Source organism: Dryobates pubescens, chromosome 15, assembly GCF_014839835.1.
Source record: "Dryobates pubescens isolate bDryPub1 chromosome 15, bDryPub1.pri, whole genome shotgun sequence".
Classification (NCBI taxonomy): Eukaryota; Metazoa; Chordata; class Aves; order Piciformes; family Picidae; genus Dryobates; species Dryobates pubescens.
The window spans coordinates 16,444,393-16,466,477 of record NC_071626.1 but is presented as its reverse complement, the minus strand read 5'-3'; the positions used below and the strand labels follow the sequence as shown (position 1 = coordinate 16,466,477).

The window sequence follows — 22,085 nt, the reverse complement described above, 5'->3', positions numbered from 1 at the left end:
AGCTCAATTCAGGCAATACTTTTTATTCAATTTGCTGTCACTGTGTAGTCCAACAAATGAGTATGCTAGTTTAGAAAATTGTTGTATTTCAATTTCTTTCTCTGTATATTGACACAAAATGTACACTGAATTCATATTTAGCATATCACTCCAGAGGCATCCAGCCAGGGACCAGACTCTATTCTGTATGAGCTATGCAATTGCACAAAATAACTTCAAAGAAATACAATACTTTCACTATAAATCAAGAATCAGAAAAATACTCTGTGTAACTGCAGGTTTTGGTCAATTTCTTTCTTTCTTTTTCTTTCTTTCTTTTCTTTCTCTTTTTTTTTTTTTTTTTTTTAAACAGCTAAAATACAATAAATCAATTCCTTTACTTCAGAGTAGCAAACAAGCTGCTTCGAAAAGGTTGGATGCACCTCATCAGGAGACACCTACCCCCCTGTGGAGCTGCATTAGCTTTCACACATTTCATTGCAGGCACATTAGCTTTCCACAATACCCATACATGCACTGTTCAGCGCCATGTAGAGACATCCAAGCTAGCTCTTCATCAGCCAGCAGGTAGCTGAAGCAAAACAGCCAGTGAGTACAGTTGCTTGGACACAAGTGTCTGGTTGTTTTTGCTGGACAAACTAATGAGTTCCTGTAGGGGCAGCCATCATCTTGACTGATGGAAGATTATAACTGCATAGATACAGTTGTGAGACCTGTTCCATAAAGGCTGAACTAAAACCCAGTGAAGCCACTAGTGTCCTTCTTATTGGCTTCAGTGTGCTTTTGGTCAGCCCTTCCTCCCTGCTCAAGGTATGAACTGATTTTCCAAACATTCAAAACACAACAACAGTTGATTTTTTTTGTGCAACATTCAGTTTGAAGAATTCTCTTGAGAAGTCATAGAGGATTTAGTGCAATTTAGAAGAAATTTAATTCATGAGCTATATATTTGCTCTTTCTCAAAAGAATTAGGTGTTACAAGCTGCAGTGGTTTTGAATTGCTTAAGGGATTGTTTTCTGACTTCTTTGTCTATGCAAAGATCTAGGGCATATCAAAACACTGCTTGGATATGATGCTGGATATATGCCAGTGAGAAAACAGATGAATGGATTCATATCAGGAAGGGTTATATTTGGCTCAAGTCAACTTCATTTGTATGTTAAGAAATTACAAACTGTAATATAAGACTTAGAATAGAAAAAAATGTATTTTAATAAAAATTTATGGATACTGTTCATCTGCGGAAGCCAAACCTTCTGCTTATGTGGATGTGAGCTACAAGGAAGCTTTGGACACTGAACACGATGAGACCACTCTTGTTCATTAGGGTGTGAGCGGTGGTTTTGGTGATGAACAAGATCCCTGGCTGTCAAAACTGGTTGCTCGTCCAGGTAACTGCAAGAAAAGAGTCAGATGTAAAAATTAGAGCATAGTGGCTCTGCATTACACTCACTTCAGAGGATGAGGGACTCCCTCAAAGACAAATTCAATTCTTATCTAAACTCTTTCTGGATCAAAGTCTTTGACAGCACTAATAAAGAAAATTCTTAGAGTGATCTCCTAAAAGTGTCCCTAATGTGTTTGACACAAACCTCTAAAAAAAGGCTTCTCTCCTGCACTGACTTGGTTTCCTTTTATTAAGGTGTTTTACTGAAGCCTTGTTGGGCTTTTCCTGTCACTGTACCTGCCATGCCGTGGGAAACCATATGGCCTGTGATGCCTCAGACAGTTACTCATTTTTCTATAGAGATTCCTTTCAGACAGGGCTTAAAAAGTGCATTCTCTGTGTCCCCAAACAGGGTCTACTGCTTCTTGAGGCTTCAGTATGAATCTTTCCAAATTCAAACCCATCAGCATTTTGCATACAAAAAATCATTAAGATGTGTCCTTAGCAGGTTGAAAAGGAGGTCCAAGACCAGGGGCTTGTAGATATAATCTCCCATGCATTTGAGTAAGCTTCCAATAAGTGTCTGAGTAACACTGGAGGTAGCTGCTGGTATGTTGCCTCACTTTAGCCTAATTAGCAGGCCAGTTTCAGATTAATGTTTTAGCAATGTAACTGTTCATGCTAAAGATTTTCTGAAGAGGAAATGGTTGCTTTTGAAATACTTGCAAATGATCTCTTCTAAGGTGATGTAAACTTCTTATAATTTCTGGAATTTTTAAATGTTTTTAATTTACTCTTACAATACCATCAGTACCTCACTTTTGAAATGGCACATTTGAGTAATCAGTAAATCCATGCAAACTGTTTGAGGTTGTGCTGAGGATCTTAGAGATGCTCCATGGAAGCTGCATTGATTGTCATGATTCTCAGAAGCACACAAGTGTGAAAGAGACAAAAATATTCAATATACTGAGGAGAAAATTTTGCTACCTCTTACCTCTATTAGCGGATGCCAGTGAGTTATTGGTTTACGTGGATAAGCCAACATTTCATTCCAATGATCTCTTCCAAGCCCTTCAGCATCAATTCCTGTCCGACACACCCCAATGACCTCGTTGTGCCCTACCCTGAGAATTGCAGAGGGGCAGGTTTTTAAAAAATAAAAATAGTTTTAATAACTTCTGATGTATAATTTTGTTTACTGGTTTAGTGCAGCATGGAATACGTGGTCAAAGTTCTCAAGTTATTTATTACAGATATTAGTTTTAGTGGAGTAGAGAAATATTAAATTCTGTAATGGTAGCATCAGAAACCTCCAGACACTCCCAGAGTGCTTCTAGCAACTACAAAAATAGCAACGAGGACATGACCCCTACCATTAAAAGTTTACAATCCAAAAGACACAAGGATAGAAAAGGACTATAACACAGCCAATAATGTAGAAGGAAAGTATGCTTCAATTTTGTAGATGAGGAATGTGAAGGAAAATGGGGAATACATTTCCTGCTACAATTCCTTCAGACATCATTCCACAGGATATGCCATCTCTTATTGTTGTCATTGGAACTTCAGTCAAAAATGTGAAAGGCAAGAGGCATAGCCTTAATGGGCTTAATACTTCAAACCCCTGGCAGCTCCATAGACTTGTTGAGGGGCTCTGGAAAATAACGACCTGCCCCTTGCCCATACGTACCTTAGAACAATGTTTCCTAACTTTCTTTTAGCAAACACTTTGAAAGGAGCAGCTGAAGAAGACTGAAAGTGTGCAAGTTGCTGTACTCTTCTCTCCCTAATGGCATTGCAGTGCTCCTTTTACATCTGACTGAGAAATCTGACTTTCACATCCTGACAGATGTTGGAGGATGATCAGAAATCTGATGGCAAGGAAAAACAATCTGAAGATTCATGTTACTAAATTGGACTTTCACCATTTATTTGCCCTGCATTCTCAAGAGCTCATTACTAATGGCACTTGAATGAAGCAGACTTGGCTTGGCCATGATTCTGTCAGTCACTGTCTAGTTTAACCCGCAGTCCTTGAGATGTTCTAAGCAGGAGTCTCCTCCTGTCAGTTCTCAGTAAGGACACAGAAAATTGTGTGTTATCAGCAAGGACTGAACAGAAATGTTACAAAGCTTCTGTACTGATTCAATCAAATAATTAATTATTACTCAATCAAATAAAGTTATTAGAATCTATTTGTTAGTAATCCAAATGTTCTTTGATTTCAAACCCCTGCCATTTAAAAAGAAATTAGAGGTGTTTATCTGGGAGGCATACCTGATCTATGAAGCTTTTACATAGTCCAGCCACCAGATGGGGTCAGAAATGTATGCCAATACTAGGGGCCTGTAAAAAGATTGAGCCATGGTTTCTCCTCCATCACAGTTATTTATGACACAGATAAAATGACCTGAGCTCTAAAAGGTGTGGAAGCTCTAGACCTCTTAAGGAAAAGACCCAAAGGTCTTTTGTGACACTGAGCCTACTTGAATGCTAAAGGAGGTAGAAGGCAGTTTCTTGCCATAAACTTCTCACTGAAGGTTAGTGGTCAGAAAGCAAACTGTGCTTACCGATCATAATCCATCACTGCAATGGACAGGCTGACCTGGTCCACATTCTCCGGAGGGATATCAAAGATGATAGCCTCATTATAAACAGGATTGAGTGTGTTCTTCTTTGTGGTGGTTTTCCGCTTTTTCAGTCTTCGACCCTCACACATCAGTGACACTTTGACGTAGGGATCTGAGTAACAGATAATCAGTTGTGTGCATTTGGACATGAGGTATAGGAGCAAAGCTTTTTGTAGGAATGTGGTATTGGTAAGACAAAAAAATTACAAAGATTTTAGTGCCCCTGGCAAACGCTGTTTTCAATATGCTGTCAATGCAAAGGGAAGATACAGGCATTCTGAACTATCATACTGACTCCCAGGCCATTGATAGCCAGTAGATCTGAACAGGATCCATACTTGTGGTCCTGGTACTTCCGTTTCACAACCATGCCAAACATGCAAAACCCAAGGAGTTCCTATTTATCCCCTCCTTTAATAGACCCTTCCTTGTTATTTAAAAAAGAAGTAAATTCACCTGATGCACCAGTTATATCCATTGCTTTCAGATTCCTACATTTTATGACTGTTAGTGTCATTCTCCCAGCAGTAGGCAAATAACAAAGGGAAAACATGATCTCACCCAAATCTATGCTTTCCTGGGGGGGGAAAAAAAAAAAAAAAAGGAGAAAAAAAGAAAGGCAATTATTAGACAACTGATCATACTGCCAACAATTCACTTCAGATCATGCAAAAATTTAGAACTTATTTTGTAATGTGGAGAGACACGATGTGGAGGTCACAATTTTCAAAAGTTGTTTCTATGAAATAAAATAAAAGGTACCAATAGGCTAATACTTTAGTGACATGACCTAGAATTACTAAACTGTGAAATTAAATTGAAAGCAGAGCCAAAAATGTCTGGATTCCTAATGTGTTTGTGTTGAAGTTGGTGGCATCTGGTGTTTGATGACGGCTTTGTAGTGTCTTTTTGGTTAGTAAGGAATAGAAAGTCCTAGTACTTTTACTCAGTTTCTACTCTGAGTATCTGCTGTGGTAGGCGGTCTTTCTTGTTAGGAACTCTACAAGTCATAGGGCAAGTGGGGATTAAGATATGAACATGTGTCATTAAAATAAATATTCTTTGAAAATTAGACTGAGTGAAGCTCCAGTGTTATGCATTTTTGAAGGACTAAGATTAAAATTATGCACTATGTCCAGGATATCATCATTTCCTCCCATACACTTGCTCTGTTAACTTGAACACTAAAGGCTCATGAATTTGGAGCTGAAAACACAGGTTCAGACCTAAATAATGAACAAAGTAAGGTTCAGCATTTAAACTTCTCATGTTGGTCTTTGTCTACTATATTGATGATCATGAACTGCACTGATTATCATGAGTAACATTTTTAAATGCCCTGGATTGATTTGAATCGAAATTTAAAACCAGGATGTAAATTACTTCAGAATCACATTGCTCAAGAAAATGTGTATTTTTCTCACTTTATAATATGTTAGATAATTAAGATCACACAAGTAATCTGACAAGAACCTTTTGGCACAAGAAAATCTGAGGAAGCCAAGGCACAGACTGCCCTCAACCATCACATCTGCATTACAGTTCACCTTAAACAAAATACAACTATATATATACAAGCTTGCACCCAGTGGTTACTGTTCATGCAAATTTTTATTTATGCTTCAGATTGTCTTACATGTATCATGTATTCACCCAGAACTGCATGTTACTTGAATAAATTTTATCTCTTTCCTAGGCCTGTTTTGAGTTGTTCTTTTTCTTCTTTAACTGAGCTTATATTGCAATTAACAGTAGCTTTACAGATGCTTGTAATGATTCCCTCCCACCGACTTCCAATAACGGGTATAGAAAAAACAGCATCAAGCATAGCTGCACTAATGCAAAAAAAAACACCCTCCAGCAAGAACCAAACCCAACAACAACAAGAAGCAACCAAAAAACCCACCTCTTTCTTGGTACTGCATAACTCTTTTTAATTTATTTCCCTTTTGTGTACAGAAGCCATCATACAGAACCAAGGAACTGGAACAGTAGCAAGCACTACACCAGCTTCAGTTATTTTTATGGCTCCCAGTTTACCTCACCATCCAATCCATTTTCTGGTGCAGTGATGCCAGAGCAAAAATAAACCAAGGAAAATACTGATCTCAACTGTGTATGTCAGCTATTGAGATGAACATATTTCTTTTTAGCTATAGAAGATACATTCTTCAAATAGTGTAATTCTCATCCCACACAAGCAACCACATCTGAATGGATGTGTTAATCATCTTTTTTTCCATCAGGTTACCAAAGATCTGTCTGCATTTCCTGTTTTAGGGGCTCTTGAGAATCAGTCCAGGGTTGGCAAACTCATATTAAAAGAGGTCCTTATTCTTTCAGACAAACTAGACACCAGTGCTCTTGTTTTTACACTTATGAGGGCAGAACTGGCAGCATTTCTGCAAAGGCTATGCTCTCTGCTCGCATAGATAAACAAGGGAGGGATATGAGGAGAATCTTGAAGCCCTTGTAGGGAAGCATCAATTAACTTGACTGAATTTTTAGAACTGTCATTGCTGTGGAAAGAGTTGGTGTCTCTTTAATTAATGATACCAGTTGTTTCCATTATATTACACAGAAGAGACATCTTCTAGCTAGGAATTCAGGGAGAAATTAGATAGAATTGTGTATTCAGGGTAGCTTCTTGTCACATATCACCACCCCACAGGAAAAAGTATTTTCAGACCATAATGACAGTTTAAGAACTTCTCCAGTCTCCCTCCTATAGTCCAAGATTTACTGGCTTCCTGTGTTGGCAGGATGAGTGATCTGATATTTGAAATAAGGTGCCATTTGTGTGCAATGAACTAGAGGCCATTTTTAAATTGATATTTATTTCTTCTTCTTTTCTCCTAGTTTTTCAAGTTTTGCAGTTTAAACAAATTCTTAGGAAAGCAGCTAAGGAATCATTAGCTATGTAAATGTTATTGGAACTAAAAAATGTATACAATTTTATTGATACTTGAGTGTCATTAATTTCCATGGTTAAAATAACAAGTATTTGCACAACTAGTACTGCATTAGAAGTTAAAGTCCCTCAAAAACTTCCTTGTTGTTACTTCCATCACTGAGATTATAATAATCTGCAGTAAGCAATTAGTTTAATTCTTAATTTGAGTTTAAATATCTAGAATTACTTTCCCACTAATAGAAATTTAAATGATGTTTTAAAGATTCCATGTGAGAATAGCATATCAAAACCACTAAGGGAAGCATGAATTTTTGGACTTGATTTCCAAACAAAGTTGCCAATATTTTTCTCTTCAGTTTCCTGCTGTATTTTGGGTAAGCATTTGTACTACTACTAATTTTCTAGACATCAAAGAAATTATTAAGAAAGTTACATTCCTAGACTTTGAGCTGCTTCCTTTAGTCACACTGAGAATTGCTCTTCAGTACAGTGTGCAAATTTAAAGGAAAATGCGTTGGCACTACTATACCTTTGGATTACAGGAATAGTGCAGGAAGGTAATTCCCCCAAAGGACAAATTTATCTCCCTTTTTCTTGTTATGTTTAGAAAAATATTATATTCATTCTTTCCAATAAAACCTAGTGACCTCAATCTTCAGGAATCAGAGATAAAATAAACCAGAACATAACAACAAATGTTGAGGTTGGGTGGAAAGAAGAGGAAAACCTATCCCCTCAGGCAGCTGAAAATGTATTAAGACTCTCCTGGTTTTGAGGTACAGATCAAGGGCTGAAAGAAAGACAGGAAAGAGCAATACAGAAATCTATCAGGCTGTCTGTCTTCTCATGAATGCATCTGTAGTTTGTTGGTATTTCTGCTGTCACAGAAATTGCTACATGAAATTTAAATGGAGAGCTAATTCTACCAGCTCTCACGAGAATTTTATTTCTGAATCCTTGTCCTTACAGCAAATATTTATTTTTCTCTCCTGTTATTCTTTGCATACAAAATCCAATCTTTTTTCTTCCTTCCAGCACCACTCATTGATTAAGCTGCTGTCCAGGGAAATGAATCAGTGAGGTTTGTGCCTGTTCTTGCCTTCTGTGGAAGACGGTATAGAATCAGTACAGCCTGTTGCTCTATGATGACAGCATCTTCTGCTTGTGGAGGCCTAATGCTTGTTTTTGCCTGACACCCTGATTGCTCTGTGTAAGCAAAGCTGCTGATTGCAGTCCTGATTGCATAGAGAAGTATCCCTGAGAAAGCACTCTGGGTCCAGCAAGCTGAATGCTCTCAGCAGCACCCTGGGAAGCCTCCTGGGTACTTTTGTCACTCTCTCTGTACATAACCATCTGTCTTCTGCACTGGTGGGGAGGTAGTTCCATCTTGCCAGGTGTTCTTGCAGCTTTGGAACAGCTGAGAACAGATGTACCTCTGTGAACTAACTGTGGCATTTACTAGCTCAAAAACAACCCAAATGTAAGTTCCAATATAAAGATGGTCTTCTGAAACAGTACTTGCAGGAAGAAACTCAGATCATTTAGGGCTCAGCAAGTCAGTCAAGCTGTGTACCTTAGCAGAGGTACCATGGTACCACCTGGACAAAGACATATTAACTTCCCTTATGGAAACCAAATTCTTCATCCATCTAATATTTCTTTAAGTAGACTGAAAGCAGCAGTTTACCTCTAGCAAAACAGAATATTCAGATACTTTGTAATTTCAAATGAAAAGAAACACTCAATAGCTATAGAAACCTTCCCTGTTTCAGTAACTTGACAGAAACCCACCCTCTCTCCATTGTCTTTCCTAGTTATCATGCAGACCTGAAGCAGTCCTAAATGAAAAACCTCAACATGAGAATCTCTTTCCATAGATGGGGTGAACAGCTAGCAAGATTATCTGTGTGACATCCTACTCTGGCAAGTGTTTGAGATGAATGAACTGAGAGAAATGCTGCTGTCCCACTTATTAAAAAAGTTATTTAAGCACATCTCTTTTTTCCAGCAATGATATTCACTTATATTCCAAGCACTTTAGAAACAGCGATCACACATCATGGGCATCATGTTAAATCCGTGTCCTGATAAAACTTTCTCTTGTATCTCACTTCACAAATGAGAAAACTGCAACACTGAAATGCCTGGTGTCAGAAAACTAAATAATAATCAAGTTCCAACTATATACATGAGATAATTCAAGAGGCTACAAATATACGACAGTTCTTAGGCTAACATCCCTAGGGGACTACCACTGTGCTGCAAATGACTTTCATCTAAATTCTGAGTCTTATCTTTTTACCTAGTTGCACAGTTTCACTAAGGGCTCACAAAGTACATATGGGGGGAAAATGTTTCTGACGATCCCTTGCCAATTTTTTTTAAGCAACGACTTTAGAGGCAGAGATTTCTAAAGCAATCAATCATTTTAAAAAGCATAAAAGGAAGTCAATAAGCTTTAACATCCAGATAGTGCTAGATCACAAGAGGTGATCTTTCTGTGTAAATAATTTTACAACACTGAGTATTTGCACCTATGTGCTTGTTAGCAATTTCAATAAATGAGTCTCATTTTGTAAAGTATGCAGTATATTTTGAGAGTAGCAAAACCTTAGAGATGCATGAAAATCTCACAAGGACTTAGCAAAATCTGAAGCTATATATATGTTGACTAAACAATCCATTTGATATTATTTCTTTGCCTGTGATGTTACAAATCAATTTCCTGAAGTGTATTAAGAATTGCAATATTAGAATATACTGAACAACCTTCACGGGTGGTCCCAAGCTGCCTCAAGTTTAGATTTTTTTAATTAGTCAAACAAACAGAAGTAAACAGAGGACACAGTCTCAGGCTGCGCCAGGGGAGGTTCAGGCTAGATGTTAGGAAAAAGTTCTATACAGAAAGAGTGATTGCACATTGGAATGGGCTGCCTGGGGAGGTGGTGGAGTCGCCATCACTGGAAGTTTTCAGGAGAAGACTTGATGGGGTGCTTGGTGCCATGGGTTAGCTGTTTGGGTGGTGTTGGATTGGTTGATGGGTTGGACGCGATGATCTTGAAGGTCTCTTCCAACCTGGTTTATTCTATGTATTCTATGTATTCTAAATGATAGACTGTTTATTGAAAAACTCAATCACTCATGTATAAGCACAAGTTTGGGATATAAATATCATCATCTATCTTGGATAATTCTTTTTCACAACTGATTTTACACCAAATTTACCTTGAAAATTTCACATTTAGAAATGAAAATGCTTTAGCACTCACAACAGGTACATGCTACATATTATACAACAGCTGGAGATTTTCAACAGAACATGTAACAAAGAAACAAAGATGTGAATGAAAAATTATTGGGACAAAACCCCACAAACCACAAAATAAATATCAATGGTTGAAAATAATAATAATAAAGATGGGAGTGGGAGGAGCAAAAGAGGTAGCAAACCCTGCACTTCTATAACATAGCTTCAAATTACTATTATGAGGGGGAAAAAAAGTATTCAAACTGTAGATACTCAGAGTCGTTGTTTTTACAGCAAAAATGACTCAGTGCAACCATCCAGTCTTATTTTCCCCAAACCATTTATTTCCTGTACCAGAGGAAAAATCTCTATGGATGTCCAAGCAAATATTTTAAAAATTATGTTTACAGACAAAGAGTCTTTGCATAGCTGAAAATCTCCTGTGGTAACTTTCTTCACTGCTGAAATTTTCCAGTTTATTTTCTTAATAAATGGGTCCAATAGGTGTTCAACGCTAACTACATTCTTTCCAAACAGGTAATAGATATGATTTTTACCCTCACTCTACCTTCTGAATAGACAATTCTTGACTATGGATGAGATGTAAAAGACTCAAAATTGAGGAGAAGCTACTTCTGCTGTGTTTGGGTGGGTTGGTTGGTTTGTTTTAAATTTTGGATCAATCCATTGATCTATCACTTTGTAGCAGTCTGGGCTGGGTGCCCCCCTGTTGCTACCACATAAGACACATCTCTGGTGTCCTGAGGGTCCAGCCCAGTGGGTGGACACAGGAAGCTGCATATTTCATCCCATAAAGTCCTGCTCCCTATAAATCCACCTGCAAAGTCCTACACTTCCTCTTTCTTCCCTCACAGCTCCTATGGATATGATCCCTATCTGGTAATGGAGGGGGACTCATCTTGAGGCCTCTTGGTGCCTGGCCAGGCATTGGCCTAATGCCTGGAGAAGGGGGAAGGGCAATCTCAGATATGGTCAGCTGAGATTAGCCTAACAGTGGGGGTGGGGGGGAAGAAAGAGCCCTGGGGGTTTTGGGTATACCCTCAGGTGGGGAAAAAGGGAAATGCTGGGATGCTTCTGGGTATGCTTTGGGGTCTCCTTTTGTCACTGTGCTTGTGGTTCTCTGTAAAATATTCACTGCTTTTCCATTTAAACTTTCCACCACTTCTGCAATCCGTTTGTCTGAGTTTTATTTTTTTCTGCCCTGGTGGGAGGCAAGGAAGGATTGGCTTTCAACCCACCACACACTTCTGCCTTTTTCTACCATCTATCATTTAGTAACAGCATAAGCAAACCCCTGTCTGAACAAGAGGCTGAAAACATTCACAGAACATACAACAAAACAGAGCAGAAGGGAAGAAGGAAGAAACATGATAGAAACATATTTGCAGAATGGCATCTTGGTTCCTATGCTCTACTGTGTAAGTACAAAACAAGACAGCAAGTTTGTTCAAAAAAAAATTCTTTATGAACCTCAAAGCGTGCTTGCCTGAAGGACAATTATTTGTCACTAATTGTAGAACCAGACAGATCTTTTTTTCCCAAAGCTTAATCTAAGTCAAATTGACTCTGACAAGCATTAGTTAGTTACTTAATTGGTAGTTAGTGACTTTGGTAAACTTTTGATCTGGTGCTCGACTCCAGTTCCCCACTGGTTAACATTGTATGCACTATTTATTCCTGTGCAGGATTGGCTTCCTCATCTCACAGTTTCTGAAGCAGCAGAACTTGAAATCTTTATCACTGACCAGTTTTTAAGCTACATGAAATAGCTGATGTAAAACACAAGGCAGCACATTGCACATACAGTAAGAGGGTTTCATTTTACCATCAGCTTCTTATGTACTATTCAGAGAACAGTGTAAGCCTTGTGAAATCTGATGCAGTCATCCAATAATAGAAGACACGTCCATTTACTGTGTTTATTGTTAATGGTTTAAGTGGAAACAACTGATTCAGACACCCAGAGTACTGTAAACTATACTGGCTGAAAAGCTGAAATCCAAAAACTTTGTGCTTTCTTCTAAGCTTCATATATAGTAAGAGACCAGGAGATTGAATCAAGCACTATAACTCCATGTACTAACCTTAGTGAACAGGAAACTTGAACTAGAATTCAGCACCAAGATCAGCAACCATTTAACTCAGATGTCTGTTAGCATCTCACTCAACTGCATAATTTGGCATGGCATTTCTGTCTGCTCAAAACCAGTGATGAACAGTCCAGGGATTCTGATCTGCTAAAACCATTCCAGTTATCAGCTAAAAATATCTTCCATACACCCATTGCAAAGGATGAGTGAACATTTAAATCATTACTGAAGTAATGAAGATAATATCAAAGCTAAAAGAAAGTTTTAAAATTGTTATTGGGCTATTATTCCAAGACCTTAAACATAAATTCAATTTTAAGCTTGAGAACACAGTTCTTAAATTTACCTGAAATCTGATCTTGGTCAAACTAAGCATACACAAATGAAGTCCTCTGGAGGTGTGCCAGAGGCTGTTCATATCAGTTAGATAGACCCAGCAATACAGATACTTTTGTGAATTCACATTCACAAACTATGTCCACTATGCTCTGCTTCCTAATATTTCCCTTCCTTGGAAACACACTGCTTATGCTCAAACCAGTGAGGAAATACTCATCCTCTTTTCTTCTAGAAAGGCAGTCCTACACTTCCCTTTCTAGTAGGTATGAACCAAAACATTTGGATAAAGAGGCACAAGAAGTCTCTGTCTCTGTTGAAGGGACAGGATGAAGCTTCTTTCACTGAAGCAGTGCCTAGGACTGCTTTGTTCTCCTTTCATCCCTGTTGTGGAAGTCCAGCCCATACTCAAACTTAAGGATGACACAGATTGTTTCAGAGATCTCCACAAATCAAGAGATGGGAAAATATCTGTATAAATAGCACAATGGTTAAAAAACCAAACCCAAGAAAAACCCCTATATCTCACCATTCAATTCCCTCCCCCTCCCCCCCCCCAAATTACAGCTAGAGAAGATGAGTTTGGAATTCAAGGTTAATAAAGGCAATGTTTGGATACTGGTGGTTTTCCTGCTGGTAGGCTGTAATTCATCCTGTCATCAATACACGAGGCGAGGCTGAGGGAGCTGGGATTGTTTAGAGAAGAGGACACTCAGGGGAGACCTTATTGTTCTCTACAACTACCTGAAGGGTGGTTGTAGCCAGGAGGGTGTTGGTCTCTTCTCCCAGGCAACCAGCACCAGAACAAGAGGACACAGTCTCAAGCTGCACATGGGGAAGTTTAGGCTCGAGGTGAGGAGAAAGTTCTCCACAAAGAGAGTCGTTAGCCATTGGAATGTGCTGCCCAGGGAGGTGGTGGAGTCACCATCCCTGGAAGTGTTCAAGAGGGGATTGGACGTGGCACTTGTTGCCATGGTTTAATCATGAGGTCTGTGGTGACAGGTTGGACTTGATGATCTTTGAGGTCTCGTCCAACCTCGGTGATTCTGTGAATAAACAAATGACTTCTGTTTTGTTACTCTGCTTGCTTGTGCCTAAGTATTGTTAGTAACCAGCAGCAGCACAAGTATATCTACTGGAGACCCTAAGCACCAGGGAACCAGGAAAGAACATTTTTTTACTTTGAGCATTTTTAGCCTCTCTCTCTTCCTTCACAAGTCCTAGCCCATGAAAGCAAGATTAGGATGGGCCCCGTTTCTTAATAGATGGTCATTTAGAAGGACAGGGTATTTGAATAACTGGACAATGTTAATTGTTCTTGCTAAGCAGTGGCTGTTGTGATGCACTGTTTAAATAAAAAACCCTTACTTATATTTGCATAATAGACTACAAGAGGGAGGACGTGCTCCCTGAAGAATTTTTAGTAGTTAATTTTTACAGTTTTCTAAGCATCTTATTCTCTCCACTCAAAGGAAGATATTTGCAACTCTTTTTTTACTTTATTTTTTTTTTGTTGTTCCCCAGACTTCTGATAAAACAGGATGCTCTGCCACAAATTATAAAAGAGAAACAAAAATATCACACATAAATGCTTTTTGGAATATGTTACTTACTGTGGTGGCACAGTGGATGTCTTTCCATACATTGGCTTCCCTGGAGAGATCTGAGACTTCAAAAAGGTTATCAAGAATAACTTCCCCAATCATGTCATGTCTAGAAAATCTGTCAAAATCATAAACACTGAAATGCAATTTCCTGTTGCTGAGTTGATCATAGGCTACAGGAAACTGAAAGGTTTCATCAAAGACAGGATTTAATGTCTTTCTGTGAACTCGCGTCTGAAACTTCTTCTTTCTGTCTGGAAGCAGATAAATCTTAACGTAGGGGTCAGACGTTCCCGTGAAGTCTTTAGCAGGCAGATCCAAGGCTTTGACAATGGTGACAGCCAGAAGATAATTCTCATAATCATATCGGAGAGTGAAATTAAGTTTTCCACATGTTTTCACGTCTTCTTGTTGTCCATCAGAATCCACAGACTTCTGTTTGTAGAGTTCTGGTTTTATTCTCCCAATGCTGGTTGTTGTCTCTCCCCTTTGCAAAATTGGATCTGTCCCCATGTTAAAATCAACACTGGACACTTGCATCTGCCTTGGCAAGTGCCTCCTGAAAGAATTGTGCCTGCACACATACACACAAAATGAGTCATAGTTATCTCTGGGAAAAGACCTGGCTATTACTAAGTAGAAAATACAAGAAGACCAACTCAGTAAGAATTTCTTTCTTTAACATAATTTAAAAATAATGCATCCTAAATGTTTTGCAAGTGTTAAAACTTCCTTGAGAGGAAAAGATTGTTCAGAATTGACTTGGCCTGAGAGGCACCCAGTGTCCTAGCATTACATGCATTTATAACCTTGTTTTCAGGACAGCTGAAACTGAATTAAGGATCTCTCAGAACAAGTTGACAGTTCCAACATTGCCTGATCCCACTGTGCTAGGGCACAGTGTATGGTCAAGCAGAAACAAAAATCACTTGCAGAATCATCATGAGTACTCCCTGGCTTTTCAAGGTTTTTTGGTGGTTTTCCAATTAAATACTTACCAGGCTTCACACTGATCACTCTGAAAGGTGCCTGAAAACACCATGCAGAGCTGTGTCTGGAGGTTTTCAGAACAGTGCTTTGCCATGCTATAGCACTTTACAGACACCTGCTTGGTCTTTGCTACACTGAAGTACAGGCTTTCTCCAATCACACTGGGAACATTTTGTTCTGGATGTGATATATTTTAGCATTTCACTCATCATTTTTCTGTGATTTTTTTATTCTTTTCTTTCTCTTCTCACTCTTTGCTGTGTAGTGTATTAGAAAGCTGATTCCTGTACTCCCAGCAAGAAACAGTATGTTTAAATCCTCGTGATTCTGAACAGTGTTGCATAAGCGTATGTGTCTATGGGCTTATCTTGACTCATGAACATCAATGAAAATTTGTACCTTTCCTGCCTGACAACAGTATAAAAACACTGGTCAAAAAGCTTCATAGAAAATCATCATCAGATACCATTTTGCCCACACTGAACAGTTTGCTTTTGGGATATTTTCACATTTCCTTGGTACTTCACTACCCCAAAAATCTGTACTGGAAAAGCTCAATATTCACTACCCCAACAATCCGTACTGGAAAAGCTCAATACCTCCTCCTGTGAGCATAAGTAATTGCCATTAAAAACCCAAACAATTTAATTGTCAGAATTTCCTCTTCTTTTTGCAATCAATTCCTTATTAATGCCAAAAGCAGCCTTGCCTTATTGCTTGGTTTCCCTGTGGTGTTGTGTTCTGAAAACAAGAGCTGTCACAGCTGTGTTTCTTTCTTTAAATCAGAAATGTAAATTGTCCATTTGAAAGCAACCAGGACTTATTTCATAGATATTATTTGTATTTTTGCTGTAAGCAGAGTGATTGCAGGAGGCATGAAGCACAAACCTACCACAGTTCATCTGAGCAAAGATACAAAAGGGTAATCTGCAGCCATTAAATAATAGACAATAACACTTCCTCTTTAGGCTGTTTCAGTGCTGCTAGGTGCAGGCAGGAGCTCTAGTGCAACACAAGAACAGGGGAGGGAGAACTTCATAGAGTAGATATGAAGCAGCTCCAAAAAAATCCATGTGTTTCAATCTCAAATTTAGATAGACAATACACCCTCTCATAACACTGTCTCTTTTTGTTGTTGTTGTCATTGTTGCTTTTTCAGACAAGTTGAGAGATTTTCTTTTCTCTCAAGTGATGAAATTCCTGAATTTGTAGTATGCAGTGTCCACCCTGGAATGAAGTAAGGAGTGTAAAGGCCCTAACTAGTCAGAAAAGTACAATATTGCCCTCAGGGAATCTCAGGGCTAGCCTTATGCCTTTGTCCTTTGAGAAGTACAACCACATTGGTCTGTTAAACATGGGGAAGGAAGTGAACCCCACCCAAAATTTGTGCATGCAGCAATTTAAGCACTAGCTTCTTTAGTATCTTTAATTCACAATGAAGTCCAGGAAAACCTGTGTTACTGCTACTTCAATCTCTGCTAATTCAGTCTGTGCAGGGGATGCCTTCTTGAGTGCTCCTCACACACGCAGCTGTTATACTGAGATACCCAGATAATCATGTTCAAGTCCTGCCACAGACAAGCGGTGAAGAATACTGCCTACACAGGGGGAAACAGTGAAGCTGACCATATCTTATTTCCAGATTGAGTGAAAATGGATACATAACACATTCTCTTTTCCTCAGCTTCTCTTGCATTATGAACATCCGGGTTAATAGTTGTAAAAGTAACATATAAAGCCTCAAATCTATGAGTTCTAAGGGACTAACATGCTTTCAAATTCTCAAGCTTTATGCCATCCACTGGTGAATGTAGTCATTGTTGCAAGATGACACTAAGCAAAACAGTGCAGCTGGATGGCTGCTCCCCATCAGAACCAGCAGTGCTTTTGCTCTAGTAAGCCAAAGTCCTAATTACAGAGTGCCTAGGATCTCTTCTGAGTCACAGCATTTCACCAAGACAGCTAATTGGTCTGTTAATTATTAAGATGCTTCATTGTTGTCATGGCAACATATTTATCTTCTTTTGTTCTGCAATAACAAAGGAATTAATGACTGTGATAATGAAGTACAAGGATGTCAGGCAATCAGGTTGTGAAAATGCTGTGAAACTACCAACATGTGCAAAAACAGGTACTTCAACCTCTGCTGGCTTTTACACACAGCACTCCTGTGACAGACATGCTTTCCATAACTTAGAACAAATGTATTTTGAGTGGCAGAATATATGTGTGTAAGTGTATCATATAAAATTGTCCTTGGATAGCAATAATGACAGTATGAAGCTTATTTTTAAGTCAGTAAGCTTGCCACATACACAACAGAAGAGAAAGACAGGATTCTGATTTAGGAGGGGTGGATTTGGTCTAGCTTTCACAGATGCCATTAGGCCAAACCTTTGGACCAAATATAGGAAAGGACATCAGTAGTTGTGGTGTTTAGAGAGAACAGAAGCTGCCGTTTCTTCTTTGCAGTCACTCAATTCAACGGACCTGCTTGTTTTTCCTTAACATTCCCAAGCATGTCACTTTTGTGTTTGTGCCTCCTATGAACTGACAGCCTTTGCAGACCTGAAAATCTGCTCTCCACCTAATGCTAAAGAGCAAAAAGCATGTCTTTTGAAAATAGAGCTGAACATTTGAAAAAAGGAATATCATAGAAGTTATTGAACCATATTACAGAATACTTTCACTAAGTGCTAGGAAGAGTAGTTCTTACTAAAACACAGCAAAAATGTTTGTAAATGAACATCACTGATACAGAACTTCTTTTATTGGTTAAGTAGGAACAAGGACTAAAGAGTTTTGGTTTTGTTTTTTTTTCCTTTTTAAGAAGAGGGTTCTTTCTTATTACCAGGAACTATGAAAATTATATAGTTCTGGTTAAGCAGAAATACATCATTTCCCTACGCTAATATATGTCCATTTTAAATCTGCAGTCTATAAAAGGTGACCAGGCACATTTTATTACTGCTCTGAATGGCTCCTAAAAACCTTTTGCTTCAATGATAACTTCATGTGATTTCCATTTGTTTTATTAGGATCTGATGGCCGCATGAACCTGTCACGGAACTGGCTGCAACCCTTTTATTTGCCCCAGCTCAGATGAGAACAGCGTAGAGTAGACAATTCAGAGAACAAATATTTCGCTTAGATCTTTTGTCAATGGAATATAGTTAGGAATTAGTGCATTTGGACCACTCTGGACTCATGAGTACGCTGAAGCAGCATTGCATTGAAGACAGTGCAAGAGAAGGAGAGGCTAAGGGAGCTGGGATTGTTGCAGAAGAGGAGGCTCAGGGGAGACCTTATTGCTGTCTACAACTACCTGAAGGGTGGGCGTAGCCAGGTGGGGGTTGGTCTCTTCTCCCAGTCAACCATCACCAGAACAAGAGGACACAGTCTCAAGCTGCGCCAGGGGAAGTTTAGGCTCGAGGTGAGGAGAAAGTTCTTCCCAGAGAGAGTTGTTAGCCATTGGAATGTGCTGCCCAGGGAGGTGGTGGAGTCACCATCCCTGGAGGTGTTCAAGAGGGGATTGGACGTGGCACTTGGTGCCATGGTTCAGTAGTCATGAGGTGTTGGGTGACAGGTTGGACTTGAAGATCTCTGAGAACTTTTCCAGCCTTATTGATTCCATGATTCTATACCTCTCTTTTATTTGTTTCCCTTTATTTGGAGGTCCCCAATAAATCACAACAGAGTTAGGTTTTAGTCATTTTGTGATCAAACATTCTGCAACACAAGGGAGGAGCAATCCAGAAAGCTGTTCTAAATATCCAGTCTTCATCTCATGCACGGCATTCTTAGAACTAATAATTAACATGGGCATACAACATTCTTGGCATAATAATTAATACAGGCTGTTAGAGGGTTAAGACTCCCTTAAGGCAGGTAGAGGTGTAGAAAAAACACCAACATTTACAAATACAGAAAGGATAATTTCAGGATAACTAAAAAAATAAATATTAAAAAATCTTATCCTAAACATGTTTTGGGCCAAGGGTGCAGAGTTTTTCATCACACTGAAAAGCAAGGTGATGTCTCCAAACACCCTGTTATTAATTGGCGAAGGTGGGACAATCAGGGTTACTCCACAACAATGAAAATGTCCCTCTCAGGAGAGATCTGACCCTGAATATCTAAAGAGATTAATAATAATTAAAAAAGCTAAAACACTCCCTCACAAAGTTCCCAAGATATGCAGAAAGAGTAGGATTGATGGTAGGTTTTACTTCTGTAAAAGTCTCCTTGGCTTCGTACATATTTTATATGCAGTTAGATCCCAGTCCAAATCACTCTAGAGGTCTGCAGGAATATTTTCACAGCCTGAGGTAGCATTGGATCGTGTCCCAAGAACTTCTTTCTTCCTCTATAGTACCACAGGGACTGTTTGAGTCCATTTGCTAGCCAGCTATTTTTTCTGTCTGTTCAGAAAGTCAGACAATTTGATTACCTACAGATTTACATGTAATGGATAAAAACTCTGCCAATTAATATACTATTAGGTAGCAGCAGGTTGTGTAATATCCTAGTCATGCTAAGCTGTATCAGTTTTGGTCCCTCTGTGTTTAGTATAACAGCTAAAATTTCAAAGTTGTCCTCCCAGTATTTTGAAAGTGTTCCCTGAAGTGGCTTGGAGATACTGTGCTTACTCTCTTAGCAGATAGGTATGGTAGCTGGAGCTAGACACAACCAGGGGCAATGTGGCTTAAAGCCAGTTGTACATGCTCATCATTCAGGAGATGGTCAGTGGCTGAAGTTAGGTAGACCTCTCCTGGTTGGAATGTTCTTATTTTTAGGAGCCTCCTGTGGTTATGTGTTGTCTATTCCACACTGTTGGAAGGGCTATGAAATAGCGCTGCAGCACTCACCATCACGAGGAATGCACTAAGCTGGCAAAACACTGTCACAGGGACTCACTCAAGACCAGCAAAGTATAAAGCACATGTCTTCTCCAGTCTTGTGCCTTCAATAACTATTGTGAATGTAGCTTATATTCTTTCATTATTTATGGTTTGGGTAGCAAAAGGTTTATTGAGGGAAAGCTACTTTCTCTACAGTATTTTTTATCCTAACTTACATCATTATACAATGCTTCAGGTTTCTCCTTTAGTCTTCATTTTTCCATTCTTTGTTTAATAAAACTTTTCTCTTTTTTTTTTTTTACTGTAAAAAGTGATCTTTGCAGTTTACTGTTTGTTTTCCATGTCTTACATTTGTTGCCAGGCTATGAAGAAAATATGGTTTGAAAGTATAGGTCGTGGCACGTATCTTCTCTGCTTTTCAATATAAAGCAGTACCTAAGACAAAATATAATTTGTGTCCTCCACTTTAATAGAAAATAAGTAACTTCAGGAACATGACATGCTTGTCATTTATTTAAAGGTCAATATAGAATCTTTTTTACTTGAAGATTAGGCTATAAGAGTCTACATTCTTTGACCAGGATTTGAATTCCTTTTCTAAGTCACAAATGATCTCTTAAAAGAAATGTGTCATCAATGACAAATCTGTTGTTCATTTAGGGGAGAAAGAAACTTTCATCTGTGAAAGCAACTGCTGTATCTATAAAAATAGCTCTGTGGAAAGCTAGGCTTACAGTACTTTATAAGCTTTATACTTTTTACACTTTATGAACCACTGATATAGATTTCCCTACACACAATCCCTAAAACTGACATGCTTTAAGTAGCAACATAAGCATTTACAAAGTATTAGAAAAGGTAGATTTGATCTTTTTATGTCCCAGCAATGATGTAACTAAAGTACACCATATGTTTTGAAATAGTCTGTTCAAAGGACACTGAGGCTTTCATTTCACATGACAGCTGTTTCATCCATAACTGCTAAGTAATCAGTATGTAGTCCAGGGTCCTGGAAATTTTCAGCAGCGCATTCTGGCTCTGCCTGTTCCCATGAAATGAGCCACAAACATGAGTGCCTCTGACTTACCTTGACGACGATGTGGGCTCAGTGATCTGCCTCTGCATGCGTGCATGTCTGATCAGATGCTCTTTCAATGCATTCTGGACCTCTGCTGGTATATCAGGTGAAGTGTGGCTAATTTTCAATGCAGCTTCAAGTACCTTTGTTGTAGGTTTCTCATTTTCTTTAACTTCCTTTTTCTCACTGTTCTCAAAAACCTCTGTAGGAGCACTGGAGTTGCTCTGAGGAACATTACTGACATTGGAAGTGAGAGGTTTGCTTCTCCAGCAGGGCCAACACAACTTCCAAAAGACAAAAAGCGAGACTACCAGCAAGGCGAGCCCACAGAAGCTGACGACTACTGCTAACAGACTGACTGAAATGTCTGCAAGGAATTAGAAACAAAGATCATCATGACAGACAAACACAGAGAAAAACAAAAACAAAACCAGAAGATTAAAAATTGCACAGCTAAGGAAATAGAAGCATTTTGCTAATTATCTTCTGTAGAGCTTTGGAGCCCTATTTAATGTCTTTCTTCCTTTCTGTTACCTAAGCCTGTACCTTTGAAATGTTATCATTCTGTAATAACTATTTCACAAATCCTCCATTAACTGTTTTTCAAGTCAGGAGCCAGTACCTGTACCATTAGTCAGTCAGTCAGAATTTTCAGGAATTAAAGGACTAGCCAAATGGTCCCAAAAATACTCCTAACCATTGTGGTTGGAGTGTCTGCTCTGGAACACATCTTGCTTGAAAACATCAAATAACAGTCAATACTTTCTATGAGTGTATGTAGAAACTGGTACACAATTTTATTCCTGATTTGCCAAACTCTATGTGCTAGCTGCTTCAGAAATATGTTAAAGCCTAAACTTTAAGTGGCATAAAGAAGGACAGGATATAGACTGACATAAAAAGACATTTTTAAGATTCAACT

At 38.7% G+C, this 22,085-nt stretch overlaps 1 protein-coding gene across 1 annotated transcript in view; it reads right to left on the bottom strand.

Annotated features, from left to right (window-relative positions):
* Positions 1-1,263: 1,263 nt before the first annotated feature.
* SYT10 (synaptotagmin 10) overlaps positions 1,264-22,085 on the bottom strand; it is a 33,890-nt gene continuing 13,068 nt past the window's right edge. The window contains exons 2-7 of the mRNA XM_054168038.1: positions 21,173-21,530; positions 14,243-14,807; positions 4,478-4,598; positions 3,962-4,133; positions 2,386-2,515; positions 1,264-1,396 (exon numbers count right to left, since the gene is read on the bottom strand). Coding sequence (XP_054024013.1) covers positions 1,325-1,396; positions 2,386-2,515; positions 3,962-4,133; positions 4,478-4,598; positions 14,243-14,807; positions 21,173-21,530 — 1,418 coding nt within the window. The 3' untranslated portion in view covers positions 1,264-1,324. The remainder of the gene's footprint in view (positions 1,397-2,385; positions 2,516-3,961; positions 4,134-4,477; positions 4,599-14,242; positions 14,808-21,172; positions 21,531-22,085) is intronic.